General features: G+C 40.8%; 1 protein-coding gene across 2 annotated transcripts in view; it reads left to right on the top strand.

The window, feature by feature from the left end:
• The window catches only part of ALK (ALK receptor tyrosine kinase), a 745,837-nt gene that overhangs the window by 668,847 nt on the left and 55,887 nt on the right, over nucleotides 1-21,103 (top strand). For both annotated transcript variants that reach the window (XM_048511093.1, XM_048511181.1), the window contains exons 12-13: nucleotides 7,523-7,685; nucleotides 15,126-15,273. In XM_048511093.1, the coding sequence (XP_048367050.1) occupies nucleotides 7,523-7,685; nucleotides 15,126-15,273 (311 nt within the window). The remainder of the gene's footprint in view (nucleotides 1-7,522; nucleotides 7,686-15,125; nucleotides 15,274-21,103) is intronic.

Below are 21,103 nucleotides of genomic sequence, written 5' to 3' on the forward strand. Positions count from 1 at the left end.
AAAGCAGGGTACTGGACTAGATAATCACTAGTCTGACCCAGCAGAGCTCTTCTTATGTGTTTATATTCTTATTACATTCAATTCTATTACCATTTTAAGACCCCATTTTTCCAAATACAGTTGCTGGGACCATCAAAGGTCCGTCCCCCCTCCAGCATATGAGTAACTGATGAAGAAAGAGTCCCATTGCTTTCCTTTCCAGCCAAAAGGGGGAGACTGAGTAGACAAAATTCGTCAAGAAAGTAGCTGGAAGGCCCCTGAAGCCAGTGTTGTGTTGCAGTCACAGAATGCATTTACTTTTTAAATTTGTAATGCAGTTCTGCACTGCAGCCACTAGGGACATTGGGAAGGCAGAGTAAACAAGAGTTGTTCTGACTGCTGCATCGGCCTTTCTGCTAAACCCATCAACCAAGCCAGCACTGTATCAAGGCAAGACCAGCCAGGACAAGTTACAGCCATTGCCAGAATTAAACCTCCTAACAAGGTCATTATTTGCAGTAGTTTATTATTTTCCTCTTCCTTTAGTTCCATCTAGCTCCAAAGTTTTGTCTGCCCATCTAGATCTTACAAAGGGACAGCCCTATTAGTGTGTGGTAACAATTTTTACAAATTCTTTCATCATCGTTTCCTTAATTTCTCTAACTGTACTTCACATATTTCCTCCCCTTTCATTTTGCACTTTTTCTTTTATGATCTGGCACTCCTCTATCCTCACGTCTAATCTCCCCTCTTTACTTTGGTCTCAACTCCTTCCCACCCATCCTGATTGGTAACTTAGAATGTATTTAGTGGTAGTATAGCAGCAATGTTATGAACAGAAGAGGGGAGTTAATATTTCCCTATAACCTATCAAAGCAGTAAAAGGGTGCTTCTCCTCCCACCTTATACGTGAATGATAATATAATGTTAGTCTGTTTTAGTAATAATAAACAGAAGTTAGAGTTTAGCTTTACTTCAATTGCAAATAGCATGGGAGGAGAGTCTGAAGAGACACTCTGGGAAATAGTATTCCGATTGTCGAAGGCTTTCATGGCCATAATCACTACAGCGTTGTGGGTTTTCCAGGTTGTATGGCCATGTTCCAGTAGCATTTTCTCCTGACGTTTCGCCTGAAGATCCTCTGAAGATGCCAGTGACAGATGCGGGTGAAACATCAGGAGAAAATGCTACTGGAACATGGTCATACAACCCGGAAAACCCACAACACCCTTTCATTTTTAGCCATGGAACTCCCGTGATCATCCTGAAGTTGGTGGCCTATTTTGAGATTCCTAGTTTTATGTTCAGATAAGTTATTTCTGCCACAAATGGACAGATGAACATGTGAATTCTTTTATTGTTCTAAATGCATGGTAACTGCCTTCTAAGTCATTTATTTTGGTATGATACTTTGTTTGGATCAGGGTCGTATTGAGAGGCGACATGGAATCATTTTCGGGGGGGTTGTGATGGCTCTTGTCAGGCCTATTCTCTTCTGACACCTTTCTCCCACTTGAAAAAGCAGTTGCTATGATTGTTTTAAAATGAAAAAAAAAACTTTTTTCAATTATTATGGAAATATGTGGAACATGTTGCTCTACCCTCTGAATATCTTTTCCCACAATAAAGAATTATAATTTGTTCCATAAACTACTAGTGTTGTTTAACATTTTGTTTCTATAGCAACAAAGATTCTTGTGGCAGGGCATTTAACACTAGGCTGAGAGCTCTGACATAGATTAAATTATTGGAGCGTGCAGGATCCATTGAAGAGGAAAAGGTAAGTTTCACTACAGACATTATAATAATGTGAATGGATGACATTAAAATGGCTGTATCTTGCCCCTTGTTGGTAATGTGGGCATAGTACTCTTATCTGAGGTTAGTTCTGCCTCATATTAACTATTGCTAAGGTCAAGTGGTGAGAAAGATGGGACTGAGGAGAATAACTTCCTACTGGTGATACAGAGTTTCAGTTTATAGCAACCCATCTACTATGAGTCCATGTTCCAGATTTGAATTGCTTTGAACTGTGTTGAGTGGGCAGGAGTGTAAAATTCTAATTTTTTAGAGGAGGCTGGACCAAACCTAGAATATGGGTGAGACCAAATCTGAGACACTCTGCAGGACAGAAACCAAGTAAAAAACCAGTAAAAACATTGCTTTGCTAATTTTTTATGAGAGGACAGAGAAGAGGAGTGAAGGGAAACCTCTCATTATGTCTAGCTTCAGCTGACAGTGTTTGAGAGGTGTGAAAAGCATCCCCTGCCATAATTTTTTATCTACATAATTTAATTTGTTAAGGGGGAGACTTAAAGAGGGTTTGTCTGCAGGTTAAAGCCAACAAATCAGATTCCACCCAAAGATCTAAGTGCAGTCAGTCATGGTTTGGAGGAAGTGAAAGTAGCATGTTTTTGCAGGTGAAAATAGTCCCGAATGTCTATGAGCATTAAAGAGTCATTTTTAAAGCACAGCCTTCCCCTTCTTCCCCTTTCCATTTGTGCAGGGGCTGCCGGACCCCCCAGACACTCTCTCTGCTGCCTTCCTTAGAAAATGAAGAAGCCTCCCTCTCTTCTCTTCCTCTCTCTCCTGCCCTCACAGTCTAGGATGCAGAACTGATGGAATCAGCAGCAGCAGTTCTCATCTCAGAAGCCAGAGATCCCACCAAGGCAGAAACCTAAACGGTAGCAGCAGCATCAAGGTTGCCTCAGCATTTCCACCCCTCCTCACTGGTGCTCATGGCCATCTGGCAGCAGCCAAAGCTGTGGCTGCTGAATTGCTCAGGGCTTTAATGCCTCTCTTGGCTCCTATGTGTCGCCATAACCCCCTTCGCTGTTACCTAGATGGTGGAATTCTAATTCTTCATTTTAAAAACAAATGGTTATTAATAAAGCTTCCAGAGTATCCTAAGGCTTTTATGTAAACAAAGATTAAGATACTGGAAGAAACTGTTGAAAAGATACAGATTATCCATGGATACCAATTCACCAGTCTTAGAGAAGGGAACTTTATGATGATTTAGGGAATCAAGATCGCGGATCCATATGTTTTCATCTAGATAGAACATCTTAGAAGTGACACATATTTTAGTTAAAAGAAAATAACATCTCTGTGAGAGAACTGACTATCTTGTGCTATGAATTTGGAGAAGGGGGACTGATGCTTCCCATGGCTGTCTTGCAGTTATTTACATTTGCAAGTTATCATTGGTAAAAGTATTCTGCAGAACTGTCCAAAATGAGACTGGTGGTCAAAGTTCTACTGTTCTCCATATGTTAATAGGCTTTTGATTCTGTATAGGGGCAGGCCTCTTCCATTATTATTCTGAAATGAATTATTCTTTGTCATTTGTCCAAATGGGATCTTTTCACTTGCCACTTCCTCTTATATCCATTAGATAATGCTAATATATCACAGGCTTCTATTGTAGCTGGAAGGGGGAAATGTTAGTATAACCATTATTAGCAGCCCACCACTCTTTAAAGCAGCTGACCTTGATAGCCCAGGATAGCCCAATCTTGTCAGGTTTCAAAAGCTAAGCAGGTTGGGTTGGTCCTCGTTAGTATCTGACCTTGAAAACCCTGTGAAGTGGCCATAAGTTGGCCACGATGTGACAGAAAAAATGCATAGTCTAAATGCTCTGAAGGATTTTGATTCAAAAATGAAAAAAATCACAAGAGAAAAATCAAGACTGTACTTTAGCCTCAGTTTTGAGAGTACTCGTTCCCATGAGCTTGGGAGCAGGTGAAATGATTTCCCACAGGCACTGTTGCTAGTCCTGCCCGCTGCCTTTATATCTTTGGGGTTCGTGTGAGAACTTTTGCACCAAAAACAAATAGATGTTGACAGCAGTGATGCCTGGTTGACTGACTCTTTGGTTTTCTAAACTGACAAGTGATATTAGAAACCTTGAACATCAGTTTCCGTAACCTTAAGGCAAAGCACCGTGCATTTTCAGTTAAAAGTTCAGCTGTCAGAGAATAAGATCTCTAAGTGATGACAATAGTTAAGGCAACACAGTCTGTTGCATTTGAGAATATGAGCTTTGGAGTTTACAAGCAGGAACTTTGTTAAAATCTAGACTGGGGACTTTGCACCTTGTAGGCATTCTCTGGGTAATAAGATTATCCACCCAGTGTTGAGTCTTTGTGTTATGCCCTGCAGAACAAAGGGAGAGTCATGCATTTGCCAGTACAATGCACAACAGCATTATGCTTGTTTGCAGATGGAAAATGCTACACTGCAGTCTCTGGAGCTAGTTAAAGGGTTCCATTTCAGTGCAGCTGCTTTCATCTGTGGAGATCAAAAGCAAGGCTCCAAACTGAATTACACAAAACTGCTGTAACATGTGGCAACCTGTAGAAACCAATCTGTATGAAGTTTTAATGGCTTGTGTGTGACACCCTGCAGTTTATTCTCATCCTTGGGGGAGGGTAGGAAAAATCAATAAGGTACACTGGAGAAACGTTTGTTGTTGCTCTTTTATTGGAAACTATCTCCTCTGAGGTTGCTTGGTGTTTAAAGAACCACGGATGCTTGTTTTGATATTCTTGAGACTTCAGGCAAGTGTTACATTTAATAAAGATTTTGGATCAATTTGGGTTTTGTGGAAACTGCTTGGAGGATGGAAAGAAATTAAATCAGTCTGTTGTGCAGAACTTTTCTTTGTATTTACATTAGGGTCACAAATTTAGTTTGCAATCTTGCACATAGTTCCCGGTTGAAATGAATGAGGTTCGAACACAAGTACAGTATTATAATCTCAGAATCAAATGTGTCTGTAAAGCTTTTGTGTGAATATAGAAGTCAATTCTTGGTTATAACTTGATTGTTTTGTTTTATTTTGTTTTGCCTATCAAACTACAGTGATTTTTTCCCCCTGAAAATGCTATTATCTGAAAAAAAATTCTTATCTTTTCTCCTCTTGTGCTGTAGCTTTTAAAACTAAGTATGTGGTCTTATCATCATCTTTCATTTCTCTATCTAAAACTGCATTTTAAAATGAAATTAATGGAGATGTCAGTTGAACAATGTGCAAGAGTCACTTTTAACTTTCTCAGCATTGGATAGCCTCTGTCTTATTGGGCTAAAAGAGCCCACAAGTATGAATTTGCTTTCTTAGATTATATCCATAGGTGAAGTGAGAGGAAACTGTGCCTGGGGTGCACGCTTGCCCTGTGCCTCTGCCGCAGTGCCACCCGTCTCCACCCCGAAATGCCCCCAGGACACCCCGGAATGCCCCTGCCATGACCTGGCCACACCTCCGCTGTGGCTCTGCCCAGGGCATCATGCCCCCCCTCCCTGCCCCGTGGGTGCTATGCCACTGATTTTATCTCTTGAATGGCATTTCCAGAAGGACAAACAAAATAGGCTATTACACAACTGGAAGTGAAAGGGATAAGATTAACTGCCTGATCTATGGACAGCAGCTGTGGAAATCAGGAGGTAGAATCCCGGCAGTGGTAGAGTTGGGGAGACCTAGATCCAATACTGGCCCAGTCATTGACACTTTTCACTAATTCATGGCTGCATGGTTAAAGGGACAGGGTTTTTGAAGGGATGAGCTTCTTTGGTTGAAGATCACATGCAATGGTCAATAGGAATATGGAGAGCAACATATTTTATCTAATTAGTATATGTCCAAATGTAGCCTGTTTGCCCAGAGTCAGTTTTTTTTGTCAAGATCAGAAGCTGAATGGACTTGATGGATGAACTTTTGATACAGGAAACTGGTGTACTTGGAAATAGTTGCTAAATTAACATTTCTCGGCCAGATATGGGGATTTTTCTTTGCACCTTCATTTTTCCTGTTTTGATCTACTCTGTTGCTATGTCGCTCCCCTCCCCCTTTTACTTCTTTCAGGGTCACCTGCTCCCACTTGCAGGAGCACATTTAATTTTTCACCAGAGATATGAGAACTGCCTCTTATTATTCCTGGAATAAGGCTTTTGCCTGCTCATTTTATTCAACAGATGTTCCATTGCATCTGGCTCAAGCCTTGTGGGATAGCAAAGTGTTAAGACACCAAGATTTCTGGCAGGATGGCTTTCAGTTTTCTTATTAGCAATTAAGGTGATGAACTTAAATTTCTGTGGGAGACCATCATTTTTGAAACTATTAAAATAGCTTAGGAGTCTAGCTAGGTTTTCTATATAGAAATCTTTACACCATAATTTAAAACTATGTAGATCCTTCCTTATGGCTTCTCTTTTCTTCCCCCAAAGCAATATGGAAACAGGAACTTAATGAGTGCCTTCAACAGCTCCTTAAAATTAAAACAAAACTCCCATTTATATTATAGATTAAGATTATGGTGTTCGTATCTTGATCCTATGAGCTGCTGTACCAAAGCATAAGGTTCTAACAACAGAACTAAGGGATGAGTCATTCCCTAGGCCTCTGACACCCACCTTTAGAAATTAATCACCAGTATAGAACGAGCAGTGATATGACAGTGCAAGCTGTTCCAAATTTCACTTTTTGTGGAACAGAGGAGTTGACTGACTGTAGCAAAACTATCCCCAAACAGATCCAACTAACTGGACTCCAAAATGTATTTGTTCTGAGAGTTCCTGCAATATTGTAAGTCGTGCCATTCCACTAATGATGCCATCTCACAATGCCATCATAGAAGGCCTCTGAAAATATGTCTGAGTGGGCCTACCACATTGCAGAAACCACCACAAATGCTACTGGATCCTATCTCAGATGTAGCCTGTTTGCCTATGCTCATGTCATATGGGCATCTACACATTCAGCTACCCTAAAGAACAGAGGCACTGATACTTTGCCTCAGTGATTTCATATTGTGATTACCAGTTTCAGTAGCAAGAATTTATTAATGACAGTGTTATTCCAGAGATCTTGAGGCTACGTTCTTAGGACTTGTGTAACTGTCTGCCATCCAGGTCCAGATGAGGCTCATACTTGCAAGGGTTCCACAAAGTTACTCAAGCCATTCCCATATCTATTAAGGATAAACATCTGCCAAGAAGTACTATTCAGTTCATGATTTATAAATACTGGTGATTATTATTATAGTGTACTGGCCTTTTCTTTACTTGAAAATATGAAAAAGGTGTTGCAAAAATACCTGGTACTGAAAATATGCAATAGTGAAGATTTTAAAAAATGTTACATATGTTCTAATAATGTTTCTGGTTGTTTCAATTTGTTCCTGTTTGTTTTTCCAGTGCCTTTATATTGTACACTTTGGGGCCAATTATTCATCTCTCATTTTAATGAACATGCTATATAATCTGCTCTGAGCCCAGAGAATAGGATGGTTTCCTCTAACATATGGTGTGGCTTTAGGCAACTCACTTCACTTTTCTACATCTGTACCAATTTGTTCCTTGCTGTAGAATGCAAAGATGTTCATTTACATGAACGTTATGGAGCTGTGAAGTTACAGTTATATTCCAGTGCACTTGTCTCATTGGCAGATAATGCACTTTGCTTCCATGAATGTCAGGTAAAGGTAGCAGAGCCAGATAAGAATGTACATGCTGCTCAAAGTATATTTGCATGTGTCTCTTTCAGTTCATTGGCTGTTTACCACTTGCGGTGCCAGTGGACCTGAAGGGCCGGTCCAGACTCAATGCAATGATGCCTACAGGAATTCCAACCTCAGTGTAGTAGTAGGGACAGAGGAAAATTTTCCAGGTGTTCAGATTTGGAGAGTACCTGAAACCAATACTTACAGGTAAGGATTCTTCTGTTATTTTGCTAGGCCGTATCCTTGAAACATTCTCAAACCTACAGCTTAACCCCAGAATGTAAGAAGCAATAAAAAGAACAGTGCCTCTAAATATAAAGAGAAGTTAGTGTTGCTGAACGAACAGGGTAATCAATTAATGTCTTTTCAAGGAATGTAAAAGACTCCAATTAATCAACTAAAGGTGTTACTTCTTACCTTTCCCTTACTCCCCATCTATATTGGTCTTTACCATTTCCCTCTGTCTACTCTACTTGGGCAACAGAATGGATAGAAAGAGTTAAATGGAGATATTAAAGACTTGAGATTGTCCTGTATGCTGATAACATTACTGAATCTTGCCTCACCTAGCCTCATGGATGAGTTGGTTTGGCAAGCAAAAAAAAATACAACCTCCCCTATCTTCCAAGGATGTCATATGGGCATTTCTAAGAATGGTTTAAGGCTGTATTTCTGCAGATTCCCTTAGGAACAAGCCTGCTTCAGATAAATGGGAGTTACTTGTGGGTAGCCTAATCCAAGAAGGATGGGGTTGTCTTCAGAATTATTGGCGCTATTCATATGTACATTTAATTATTAATCCATTAACTTGTGTTTAATTAGGTGGCATTCATTTTAGTGAGCCTTCTCATTACCATTTAAGACTATAATTGGTTTTTAAATAGAATTACAGATACAAAAATCACTCATTCCTTTGCATATCTGCTAAGAAATATACTATGTAAATTGTTGACCCATGGATCTTTACCTATGGGTATTTCTGAACCCCACACTTTTTAGCAGGTGTGCAATGGCATGAAACAATTCTACTCTGCAGTTTATTGTGTATTTACTTTGTGGCAGTGAAGACTATGACATTGGTATGTTGAGCTGGAATGGTAGCACAGAACAGTTAGTTTCTCCAGGAATTGACACACTCACAGACCACCTTCTATGGGGGAGGGTAAACTTGTGAGTTTTGCTCGTATTAAAACTTTTCTCAAAGACTAAGGACCGACTCCAGGATATCAGGAAGCTAAAATGTTGGTAAAATGCAGAGTAGAGCCAAACTAAAAGAATGCCCAAGAATTCCTGCCTTATGGTAAATATTTTTAGAGAGGCTTGGAAGACTGTCAGTCTATTGAGCAGGAAGTCAAAGGTGCATAGATTTGATAAGCATGCACTGCAGTCTTAAACAGGTTGACTTAGAATATTATGGAAGTCTATTTAATTAGGGCTTATTCCCAGGAATCCTAGGGAAGATTGCAGTGCACTGATAAGGTCTAGATTCTGAGAAGAGAAATTCTGTGTGTTGTGGTTCTGCGTCGTGACCTGAAGTCCTAAGGATCCAATGAGGACCAGAAAGGGGTGAGCGTGTGTGAGAGAGAATTTTGCATATTCATTTAAGGTATTGGCATATAAACATTCTCTGTGTGTCTATTATATTCATCCATATCCTTTCTGTTTCTTTTAAACCAGTCCTTTCTGTCTCATTTAAACCAATTGCAACTTTTAGGAGCATGAACCAATTGGGAGGGGGTATTTTTCAGATTTGAGTTTAATAGGCCTGATGGTACGGGAGAATCTGAATAAAGCCAAATCCTCATACCAATAAGACTTTTTCAGCTTTTCTTCAAATATCCAAAAGTTTTCAGATCTATTAAACTCTGTGGAAAATATTTGTGGGGTTCTGGGGGGCAGTTTTTAAGGTTGAAATATTGAACATGAAGTTTAGCTTCAGGTGACCATTAGAAGTACCCACAAGTTTGATAAAGATTAGGTCAGGGAGTCCAATTTTATTGGCCCAAAGTGTGGGGATGGTTTGATCAGGGGGTCATAATTTATTTTCAAAAGAGTCTATTTTAAGGAACTTTAAAAAAACTGGCTATGAACTCTTAAATTCTGCAGGTCAAGAATACAATGTTTTTTGCTTGAAGTTAGAACTTGCTCAAAGTTAGAACTCACTGTCACTCAATTCAGGACATCCAAGTTGTTTAATTGATGAGTTTTACAGCCCAGTCCAGAGCTGTCAGTTGCGGGGGGGGGGGGGGGCAGCATGGGAGCACTGACATGAGACCAGGCACTGCGGCCGGCTATTGCAGGGCACCACAGTGGCTAGATGCCAGTGGATTTGCAATAAGTGCCCTGGGGAATGCATTTCTGCCAACATAAGTCTACACTACTTCCAAGGGGGGAAATTTGCCACTTCCTCCCCAGACTGGACTACCTATTGATTAGTCAATTAAGCATACACATGAATACAAGCAATCATTCTGAAAACCTTTTTTATTTCTAGCCTTTTCACAGATATGTTGCTGTGGGTCCATCTTAGAAGAATCAATCTTTCCTGGGTGATAGAAAGTGGAATGCCTCTTCTCAGCTAGTGCTGGTTTCTTGAAGTTTCAGAAGCATTTTATTTATGATATACATTCTTATATTAAAGTATTTTTTTATTTCTACTGTTTTGATTATTTGGGTAGAATTAAAATGGTTTCAATCCATTAGCTGATTACCGGTAATTAGTTGATTATAAATTTAATAAGTATAACTAATATTTTATCACATTCACTGTTATAATCACAGCCATATGGGTATTATGCAGATAGATGCTGGTAACATTAATTATTCTATTATATTTTCTTCCCCCAGTAACTAATTGTATCAGTGTACAACTGTAAACCCCATGTTTTACAATTCAACATAAAATGCAAATATTTAAAGTAATTTGGAGATTAAATTAGGCATTTTTATTAATGGTATCAAATTCTTGACTGATTTTCTCTGCTCAAATTTTGATATGAGGTGACAAAACAACTTTCCTCTGGCCAAATTGGCTGCTTTTTCACTTGTATATCTGGAGTTATTATATAAATCTGGTGTATGTAGGTCATTCCTTGGGATGAAACTATAGATTTGAGTTTAAAGTTATTGACACGAGTCCTAAAAGGACTTTCCTGAGAGTAACATCACTGAATTGATGTGAATAGGATTCTGAGTAGATCTGCTAGGATTGTAAAGCCTCTGTGAGTCTATGGGCCCATCCGCATGTGCAGAATAATTCACTTTGAATCCGCTTTCAAGGCACTTTGCAGCTGAGTGCGGAATAGCAAAATGCATTTGCAAACAATTGTGGAAGTGAATTGAGAGTGTATTATTCTGCATGTGCGGAAGTGCCCTATGTCAAAATTCAGCAACAATATACAGTGTGTGTGGGGGGTGGGGAGGGGATTTTCAAAATCACTTTTGCACTTTATGAAACAGCATGTAGCAGCACACTGGCCCTTTGAAGCACAGAGGATGTAAATCATGTTCTCTCTTCAAGGGCTTCTCCGTTTATTTCAGAGGAGGGCTGGCTCTATGCACATAAATAGGTGCACAAATTGAGAGGTCTCTTCCATTGAACTGAAAGGGTCAGCCCATACACTCAGGGGTTCCTTGTGCGCCTTGCAGCACATACAGAACTCAGGATCCTGGTGTAAAACAATTGTTTAAAACATTGATGCAGAAGAAGAAGAGTTAGATTTATATTCCCCCTTTCTCTCCTGTGAGGAGACTCAAAGGAGCTAACAAACTCCTTTTCCTTCCCCCCTCACAACAAACACCCTGTGAGGTGGGTGGGGCTGAGAGAGCTCAGAAGAACTGTGACTAGCCCAAGGTTACCCAGCTGGCATGTGTTGGAGTGCACAGGCTAATCTGAATTCCCCAGAGAATCCTCCACAGCTCAAGCAGCAGAACAAGGAATCAAACCCGGTTCCTCCAGATTAGAGTACACCTGCTCTTAACCGCTACACCACTGCTGCTCCTAATGCAGCATGTAAACTGCTGCTAGTCATTTTTTTTGTCTGATGCCAGTCATTTTTTTGTCTGATGCCAGTGAGTGTAGCTCAAAACTTATCAAAGTACATTCTGTTATAAAATCATAGGCAGAGTAAACATAATAAGAGGTTGTGTTGAATTAGCAGCATTTTAGCCTGTAGTGGTAATGACTGTGTCTAATGTAAATATTTTTTTACAAAGAAAATATTCCTGCCATGGCTGGTTGACATAAGAGATGCCACTGGTAGCTGAACTTTATAATGTAGACAATCTTGTTAAATCAATCCCTTTCCCCACTGTAACAGGGAATCCTGGTATTGTGTTGCATACATTTTTGTTCAAACAATGTGAATGTGCAACTGATTTTCAGGTAGGTCTTTTTATTGAAGAGCAAGATAATAAGTTTAAATATGTGAGGTGCACTGTGTTGTTTTATGCTTCGCCTTTTTTTGTTTTGATTGGAAAAGTGACATTGCACAATAGATGCTAGATTTTGATCATCCATGACTCAGTATTACATTCAAAACAACAGAGCAGGCAGCAAGTGAAATTGACTAGGAGAGGCACCAAATCTGCTCGCCTACCCATTTCCAGGGCGATTGATGATAATGAAAAAACTAATGATGTTTCACTCAGCCATCCAGAAAAGAATGTCTTGCCTGTGGGAGAATGGGTAAGAAGAATTTTTCATGGCTGGCATATAGTATGTACACGTATAAAATATAACCCCACAGCAAAGGAGAAAAGTAGTAAATTATATGCACAAAAGTCTCATTTCTTTAATGTTAATGCCTAAGGAAGAAGCAAAATTCACCAGCAACCCCGGTCTGATTCTGCTTTATGATACATTTGCAAGTAGATCAAAAGTTTGAGGTCATAAATATACTGAGGTTTTGTACATTTGGGAGCTTGCATTTAAATAATTGGTGCCAGCTATTTCAGAGTTACATGCTGTGATGGTAACAATGCCCTCTACACTAGCATGACATGTTATTCAATGCCAGTGGTGCCAGCTAACTTGAAACAGTGTGCCAGTAGAATAGTTTCAGATGAAAATCCTGCACTGCCAACTAATCTTTATATGGGGTTGGTGAAAAAAATTCTTGAGGTTGAGGTTGGGAGGGACATTATCTTCCCAGTAACATATGGCTTATCTCCTTTTCTTGTTTTATGGATATTTCAGCTCGTTCCACACAGACAGTGATCTCTTTTCAGCAACATTAATGGTGTGCTGTTTGGTTTGGTTTGTTTCCACACAACTAGGGTTGTATGTCCTGACTAGGGTTACTAGGTCCCTCCTGACAACTGGTGGAGGGCTGGGGGACGGGAGGCATAGGAATATACCAGAAGGGATGTCATCATGTTGCCAACATAGTGGCAATAGTGTGGTATTTGGGCAAAAATTCATTAAAAACAGTTTCTATCATAGAGTGTTTGTCCAAATACCAGAGTATCACTGCAGCAGTGACAACATGATGACATTTCTTCTGATAAATGCTGGATATGATGTTGCTGTATTGACAGCAACAGCAGCCTAGGCTTACCTTCCCTGTTGGTAAGTCCCCTGTGGACCAGCTAATCAGCAGCGAGGGATGAGGGGTGGAGAATTCCCCACACTCAGTGGGGTATGGGGACTGGCAAACCTATAATCCCACATTCCTGTTCAAATCATGAACAGCCCATTTTTTGTCACTAGAAACACCAATTTTTGAAAGAGAAAACTGCCACAAAGTTATTTCCCAACATGGTATTGTTAGGATGACATTTTTTCATGTGCGTAGGAGCATAGGTGACATGAGGGGTGGTCAGAGGAGGCTCAAACCCTGGGCACAACTTCTACGTATCACGTGGAGGTGTGTTCAGCTGTGTGGAATCTATTGCAAGTGTGAACCACTATCTCATGTTTCCACACAACTAGTCTTGGTAACTATCCAAACAGTATGGCGTAAGGAACAGCAAGCAAGTGGAAACAAAAGAGGGATGATATTGGCTTACATGGAGCAAAATGTTATATTGGTAAGACTAATGTTTTTTAAAAGGACCTTAAACAGGTAGGATATTGATACACACTCTCCATATCTCCAAGAGGCAAACAAATTCAGGTACAGTACTTGCTTGCCTGCTTAGTTCCTTTGGGAGGGGAGAGCTCTGAATTCTTATGGTGTTTTTGAAATATTTGCTTTATTTGCTTTATTTTCTTTATTCACAAATGTATAAGATCCCGTATCAGGTCCCAGAGAGAGAAATCTTGCATCCTCAGGATGCTTTACAGCAGTTTCTGTCTGTCTTTGCCACTCATGGGATAGTCTAGGCTAGGTGGCTTCTTCAGATAAGAGGTAGAAGATAAACCAAGTCTTTACTTGTGGCTCATTTGAGTCCAGACTGCATATGATTTTCAATAAATACATGAATGGGCAGGGAATTAGACTATATGTAGGCAATTTTGGGCCGTTTTCTCTCCCTGCTTTGGAGCAAAAATGAAAAAAGCTCTAGCATAGTACAAACATTAAAGACTTATAGGTTGGGTGGGTGGGTTTTTTGAGACTTATCCTCAACTTAACAAAAGCTTATGTTGGAATCATGTAATTTACTAGCCATCAAACGACTTTGCTGCTGTAAATGTGGAGACTTTGGGGTGTAAATGAACAAAAGTTTGAAAAACAATTCACCAAGCTGTGACTTATATGCTACCCCTTTTTGTTCTGTATTCTCCTTAACACAACCAGTATTGTGGTTTGTATGTCCTACCCCCTTACCACCAGGCTCACAGCTAATAGTAGGAGTGGAGCAGAATTGCTCCTTATTTTGTTATTTCTGTATCTCCTAAAGCGAGTGTTTTTGTATATTGCTCTTGTTTGCATAACTTTTACTTATTGCAACAGAACAATCTCCAGCACTCTCAGGAAGTGTGTAAATTTGCAGCCTGTAATCAATGGCAGAACAAATGACCTCTTTGTAGCCACTGGCTTTGACAAACATGCTGCAGCCGTGACCCAGGTTATGCTGCTGCTTTTTCCTTCACAGCTGGTGAATGAGGCACTAACTGTGTCTCTCTGGGTTCCTGACTTTATTGCTTGTATGCAAAATCTACTCATACATAGAAAAATATGGCCCCTAATTGCAGCCAATTAGCCCTGCCAGCTTGCCTTGCTCGATAGTGCACCTCATTAGCCGTTATAGCTTCCTGCTGCAAATCAGCTCAATAGCTCCTGTTCATCATAGCATCTGTTCCAGGGACCCTATCCTGTGACCATCGTTTCATCTCTGGTGTCCATTGGAACCTTACTGAAAAATGATTGTTTAAATTACAGGAAGTGACATGAACATAGTCAAGTCAGAGTCCAAAAATTTCTGCTTAGTGAGCCGCTTGAAGCTCTGCAGCTAGTCTGTGACAAGTGATCCCTTGCTTCCATCTGCATGCCTTGGAAGATTACTCTCAAAGTTTAGGTATTATTATTAAAATAGTCAGCATGATAGCCCCAAGGTGAACGGATACATGAAAAATGAAGGACTGGGATGAGGAGCAATCTGGAGATTTCAGATTCAGTTCCAGATTCAGCGCCAACAGATTATTGTAGTTGATGTACATTCCACGTGTCCTTTGACTGATTCCTTCTTTTCTTTTCCTTCCAGCATCTCAGTGTATGGAGCAGCTGGTGGCAAAGGGAAAAACACCATTATGAGATCACATGGTGCTTATGTGGTGGGGATTTTTAAACTCCAGAAGAATGATGCCTTGCATATTTTGGTGGGACAGCAGGGAGAAGATGCTTGTCCTAGTGTAAGTTATCATCCCTCCCGATGAGCATTTTTATTTACTAGAATCTTGGGGGAGGGGGTATCACTTTAAACTTGTATTTCTCAATATATTTTCTATTGGGTATGGCCTAAAGATTAGTCTGTGTCCCTAAACACTCTCCTAGAATGATGGCCCCAAAAAGTACTCTTTCCCTCTCCAGGTGAACACATTAAGGACACACTCCTGTATGTGGAATAAGAATGTATCTTTTTACTCGCCTCACTTGAAACATTTATGCGGTACCTGAATATTTGAATATGGGTTGTGCATGTATAGATTACATAGTTGATTTTTAAAATAAAAATCAGGAATGTACTGCCTAATTTGTAATCCCATATGCCAAATGTTGACAGAAGTCCCCATACAGATGTTTTCAGGCAGGACAAGTACATCAGGAAGCTACATCATCACTCCCATGTCGCAGGTAGGGGAATGGGTCTTTTCACATTGTCCTTACTCAGTAGGGAAGTCAACCTGCTCATTTCATTGGGAACAGGTGATCCAAACAATGTTATTAATAGCGTATTGTAATCCACTGGTTTCTGTGTCACTTTCCCATACTTTTTTTTCAACCTCATTTGTGGTCATATTTTAAAACATAACACACAGTGCACATTCCAGTGTTTGCTTACCCTTTACATTTTCTCCATTTGACTGCCAGAAGAGTCTTTCTCATCATTCAGGAACTAATATAAAAGTATCAATTGGGAGGGCAGCCAATAATATTTTCCCCTTTGCAAAAAGCCGAAGCATATTAATTTTGTGGCTTTCAATTGTTGGTAATTTATTATCATGTTATTATATAATTGTAAGCAATAAAATTTAAAAAAATGAGCAGTGATACTGGCTGAACACAAAATAAAAAGCATGACTTAACCCCCACATCCCAGCATCCTTAAAAGAGCAAGAACTGATAGTGAAGCAGTAATTCATGAGTGCCCCAAGAGAACCAGCCAGCCATTAGATAACAGAAAGCAATTAGGTAGGCTGAGGAAAACTCCAAGGAGAAGTGAAACTTTTGCTGAAGAAAACTACCTTGGAGTATCTTACTTGTGGGGAGCAAGTTTTAAATGTCGTGGGGAAACTTTATTTGAATTCTTTTTGCAGCTGAATGCAGAGAAAAAAGATCTTTCATCAGCTCAGAAAGGTGATAGTATGCAACCACCACTGGTTGCCAGTCTTGGGCTCCAACTATCCAATGCAGAGTAGTTAACCTTAAAAGGAGTAGACCATTTCATCCTAGCATTCTTCTGCCTATCTAATAGCTACTGCCAGGTGCATTATCAGCACTGCTGAAAAAGACCATGGGTGGCCTGGTTGCTGGCTCCTTAGTCAAGGTCCCATCTAGAAAGTATTATCTCCTGGGATTCAAACTCAGAGGTTCCTGGCTCAGGGGTCTATCTGCTGAAAGATTCAGAATCAGTAGCAGTTGGGTGGTGCTGTAGTTGGAGCAATTGGCTTCCTGTCCTCTGAGTCCATGCTGCTGAGAATGATACTCATGACACCACCGTCAAATGTTTTGTCTTCCTGTCTCACAGATTCCGTGATTATTAGTGGGTCTGTTCGTGTTTGTATTGGCGTGAAAGAAAAGGGTTGAATTGCAAGTGAAGTGAATGTTAGCATTACAGATGATACGAATCCAGACCGCACTTCTTTTGCTTTTCTAATGGGTATTTGAGTTTGCTTTTTGTCTTTTGAATGAAAAACTCTGAGGTGCAGAAAAAGGGAGATGATCTCGTTTGAAACTGCAACATGCCATTACCTCTGGGCATTTAGTACTCCATGGGACTCTCGACATGTGACCCTACAGGTGGCTAAGGTCCAGACAGCAGGCTCTTATGTTATCATTACAAAGTGAATAAAGGAAATGGAGTCCATAATACAAAAGCTCAGGCAGTATCAAGAAAAGTATTTAACAAAGATGGTATTCTACTCCTAGTTGTTGTTCAAATCAATACTAGAGGTTAATGTATTTTGGGGTGAGAACTATTCAAACTCAGGCTCTAATTTTGTATCCACAATCTGGCCATTGCAGCACACTGTAATATATGGAGTTATTAAATTACAGGCCACTGTAATCTTAGCAAGGATTTGTTGAGTGCTAATGTAATTCTTTCAACAAGGCAAAGAGATTGCATTGACTTGTGGAAGTGGCTTTAACTTGATTGGATTGTAATCAGTTATGTCTTTGCCATGAATGCTTCTTTTTTTAAAAAAAAATCTTGTTGAGATCAATTGGTTACCCTGGATTGCTGCATTACGTTATTTGATTAACCATCCCTTTTCCAGCTGTGAATTACAGGTATCAAATGCGGGGGTGGGGGGGGCAAATGCCCCTGCCCCCCTAAGCCCCAGCCCAGTTTCAGTGTTTATAAAAGCACCTCTGGGAGGTTGGAAGGTAGCAGTCTCTTCTGCTCTCCCGAGAGGGGAGGGCAGAAACTGGGCTGCCTGCTGCTAAACTCCAAGAACCCAGGGGAGGGGGGGTAGGGAGCAGGGGCAGAGCCCCACCTCCAGGCACAATTTGTCTCCAGACACCATTTCCCCCTGATACACCTCTGAATTCGCCCAAGTTATCCAGTGAGCTATCATAGCTCAAGTGGAAATTCAAACTAGGTCTCCTGGATCCTAGGCCAGCACTCTTATTGCCCCATCTGGGGGTGGTGTGTGTGCGTGCGTGCGTGTGTGCATGCATGCGTGCGTGCGTGCGTGCATATGTGTGTGTGTGTGTGAATGGTTCTTTGGAGTTGAGGCGAGCTCACATCAGTGCGTTTGCCCACTCCACTGGTGCATTTAGCAAATGCATCAGTGGAATGCGCAACCTGAGAGGTGATTGAAGCCGCAGACCTCTGTGGCACCCGACTCATAAGGGCAGCTGGCATTCTGCCCTACATTGGCATCTAATTGAATGCCAGTGAAGGAGGGGCAGACTGGGGCATTCCCAGAGGAGAATCTGACGATATTCAGTTCCCACCCGAGCAATGAGGCCACGGCCGGTGTCTCAGACAGGTGGCAGGACAGGTTTTATATTTTGCCAGCATCTGAATGAGTTCTGGAGTGAATGGTGTCAACAACATCAGATGATCCAGCACCATAGCCTTTTGGTGTTACAAGTGTGCTATCCTGGTACCCTAAGATTGCTCAGAGAGCCAGAAGCATCCAGGGAAACAATCATATAGTCTCACTTACCCAGAACATCTTCATTATCAATTTTTCAGGCACACTGTTAATTGACTTCCATTGCAATTGACTTCCACTGCAATCCTAGGGGAGGGGGCAAAACCACATAGGATGTGGTGTGACCCTGGTGTAAATGCCACTTATGCAGTGCCACTTAAGGAGCAATTATGCCAGCATAAAGGCACTTCTGCCAGTGTTTGGGAGCTGTGTGACATCTAAGGGGGAGGGGGTCCCAGGACAGGGCTAGATTTAGTTGGTTCCTGGGCCCCTTTCAGTCCAGGAATTCTCCAATTTGCCAGCATGGACTTTCACCAGCAAAATCAGTTGTGCTGCATAGACCACTTTCATAAGGTAGTGTCTCTGTCAGCTTGCTGGCTTAGGAGGGGGCACAGCTGCAGTGCAACCCCCCCCCCCCCGCCCTTCAGGATTGCACTGTGCATAATCCTTTGTCTTACACAGAGGAAGATATTGTGTTTCTGCTGCATCACAACCAAGCTTACATATAGGGTAAAATTTGGGTAGAAGCACATGCAGATAGGCAAAGGTGCAGACCAATGTTCTGAACTCTGCTACTCACTTCCCCACCGTCCCCAGATTTGTGCCTTTGTTTCCCCATCTGTGAGATAGTTCCAATAATTATTTTTTAGTGAGGAACCTTTGAAATCTCAGGTGTTGTTATTATTGGCAGGAAAGAGCGATAATCTGTGCAGGTAAAAGTATGCTATTGGTTTATGGGACTGTCAGCCTAACACTTTATGAGCACCAAATTTACTTTAAAATGATTACATTAAGCAGCACATTAACCTTGATAGTAAGCAGGGCAAGAATGTAGGTTCTTCTTCACCGAGCTCTTAGCCCATTATCTATTCCTTTCCCAACTGGCAGGACCACAGTAACAGCAATTCTGTGCCCCACTGCTTTTAAGTACTACAAGGAGGGGAAAAGTCAAAAAGCATAAGAGGGGAGGAGCTTGCAGGTGATGAAATTTTATATTAAGGCCAAGTTGATGTGACGTGGAAGATCTGTGATCTGGTTTTCAAGACTTTTTTATTTCAAAATGTACATGTCTTCTGATTTGATCAGGGAAGAAGAGCTAAAGGAATGTGTACTTATCACACACACACACACACACACACACACACACACACACACACACACACACACACACACACACACAGAGCTAATACAATCTCTTAGGAAGCGTAAAGAACCCTAGCCTTCATTAGCTGTCATTTTATGTTGGTCAAATGGACCAAATTCCATTTTGTCTAAAGACCAAAAGCCTTTCTGTGCTTCCCACCTGTACTCTTTTATCACAAAATCTGTTTATTGGTAAGTCATTTTGGAATTATCTTTGTGGGTCACATTTCAGTTGCAACCTATTTATTTTAAGTGATATGGTAATTGTCTGAATGTTAAGGTTTGTGAGAAGAATCTCCTTTCTTGCCGGACAATCCCTTGGATGTCAATGTACATTAACCAGTTTTCACAGTGCTTGATTTTGAATTATTTTTGCATTACTTCTGGTGATTGTCTGTCTTAACTTTTTCTTTCATGGACTAAAATGCCATACTTACCAGTCAGTCCTAGCTGTAAGATTTCACACCACTGGGACACTTAAATTTGACTCTCTTGGTAGTTTGTTCGGTGACAGAAGATGGTTGGAGGTTCCTTGATGAGAGCTTAGAGCTCTGACAATCTGGAGATCTTTATGCAATTTATCCAAAATGGTTGAACTATCTGCTGCTTCTCCAGTTGGAATATGCTATGTAGTGGGGAAGCCATCTTGAGAAATGGCCAAAGGCGAAAGATTGTACTAACAAAATATGCAAGCTTTAAGTCTCTCCCTTCCCATCCCCCAGCACCAGTACTTTTAGGAAAGTTTGCACTTTCCCCCATTTTAAATAAGTTTGCTCTCTAATATTTTTATAAATGTTCTCAAAAGTTTGATTTTTATTCTATTATAAAATAAGCCACTTTGAGACTCCTTAATGGTAGAAAAAAGCAGGGCATAAAAAACCTCTCTTTTTTATTGTAAAACAATATCTGTGGTTTAAAACCCTGCCTACCTGTCAGACAGACGCTCTAGTCGTGCTTATCAAAGTTTCTTCCCCAACAATATTGGAGTTTCTTGTTGTCTGTATATTGACAGATAAGAACAAGAAAGACCTGCTGGTGGCAGATATTCAAAGGTTTCAAACTCTTAACTGGGATCAGAGAAAGATAGCCCAATTAGGAATACAGGATTTCGGATAGTAGAACACTCTGCATGCTCCCAGAGGTCTGCTAAAACCATTCCATTATACATGTATGATTTGCTCAGCAGGACTAATGACTTCAAAGAAGAAGATGAAGAAGAGTTTGGATTTATCCCCCCCCTTCTCTCCTGTAAGGAGACTCAAAGGGACTAACAAACTCCTTTCTGTCCACCCCCCCCCCCCAACAATAAACATCCTATGAGGTGGATGGGGCTCAGAGAGCTCCAAAGAGCTGTGACTAGCCCAAGGTCACCAAGCTGGCATGGGTTGGAGTGAACAGCCTAATCTAGTTCCGCAGATAAGTCTCCACAGCTCAAGTGGCAGAGCAGGAAATCAAATCATGTTCTCCAGATTAGAGTGCTACTGCTGCGTAGAGG

The sequence above is a fragment of the Sphaerodactylus townsendi genome, linkage group LG01 (genome assembly GCF_021028975.2).
Source record: "Sphaerodactylus townsendi isolate TG3544 linkage group LG01, MPM_Stown_v2.3, whole genome shotgun sequence".
NCBI lineage: Eukaryota > Metazoa > Chordata > Lepidosauria > Squamata > Sphaerodactylidae > Sphaerodactylus > Sphaerodactylus townsendi.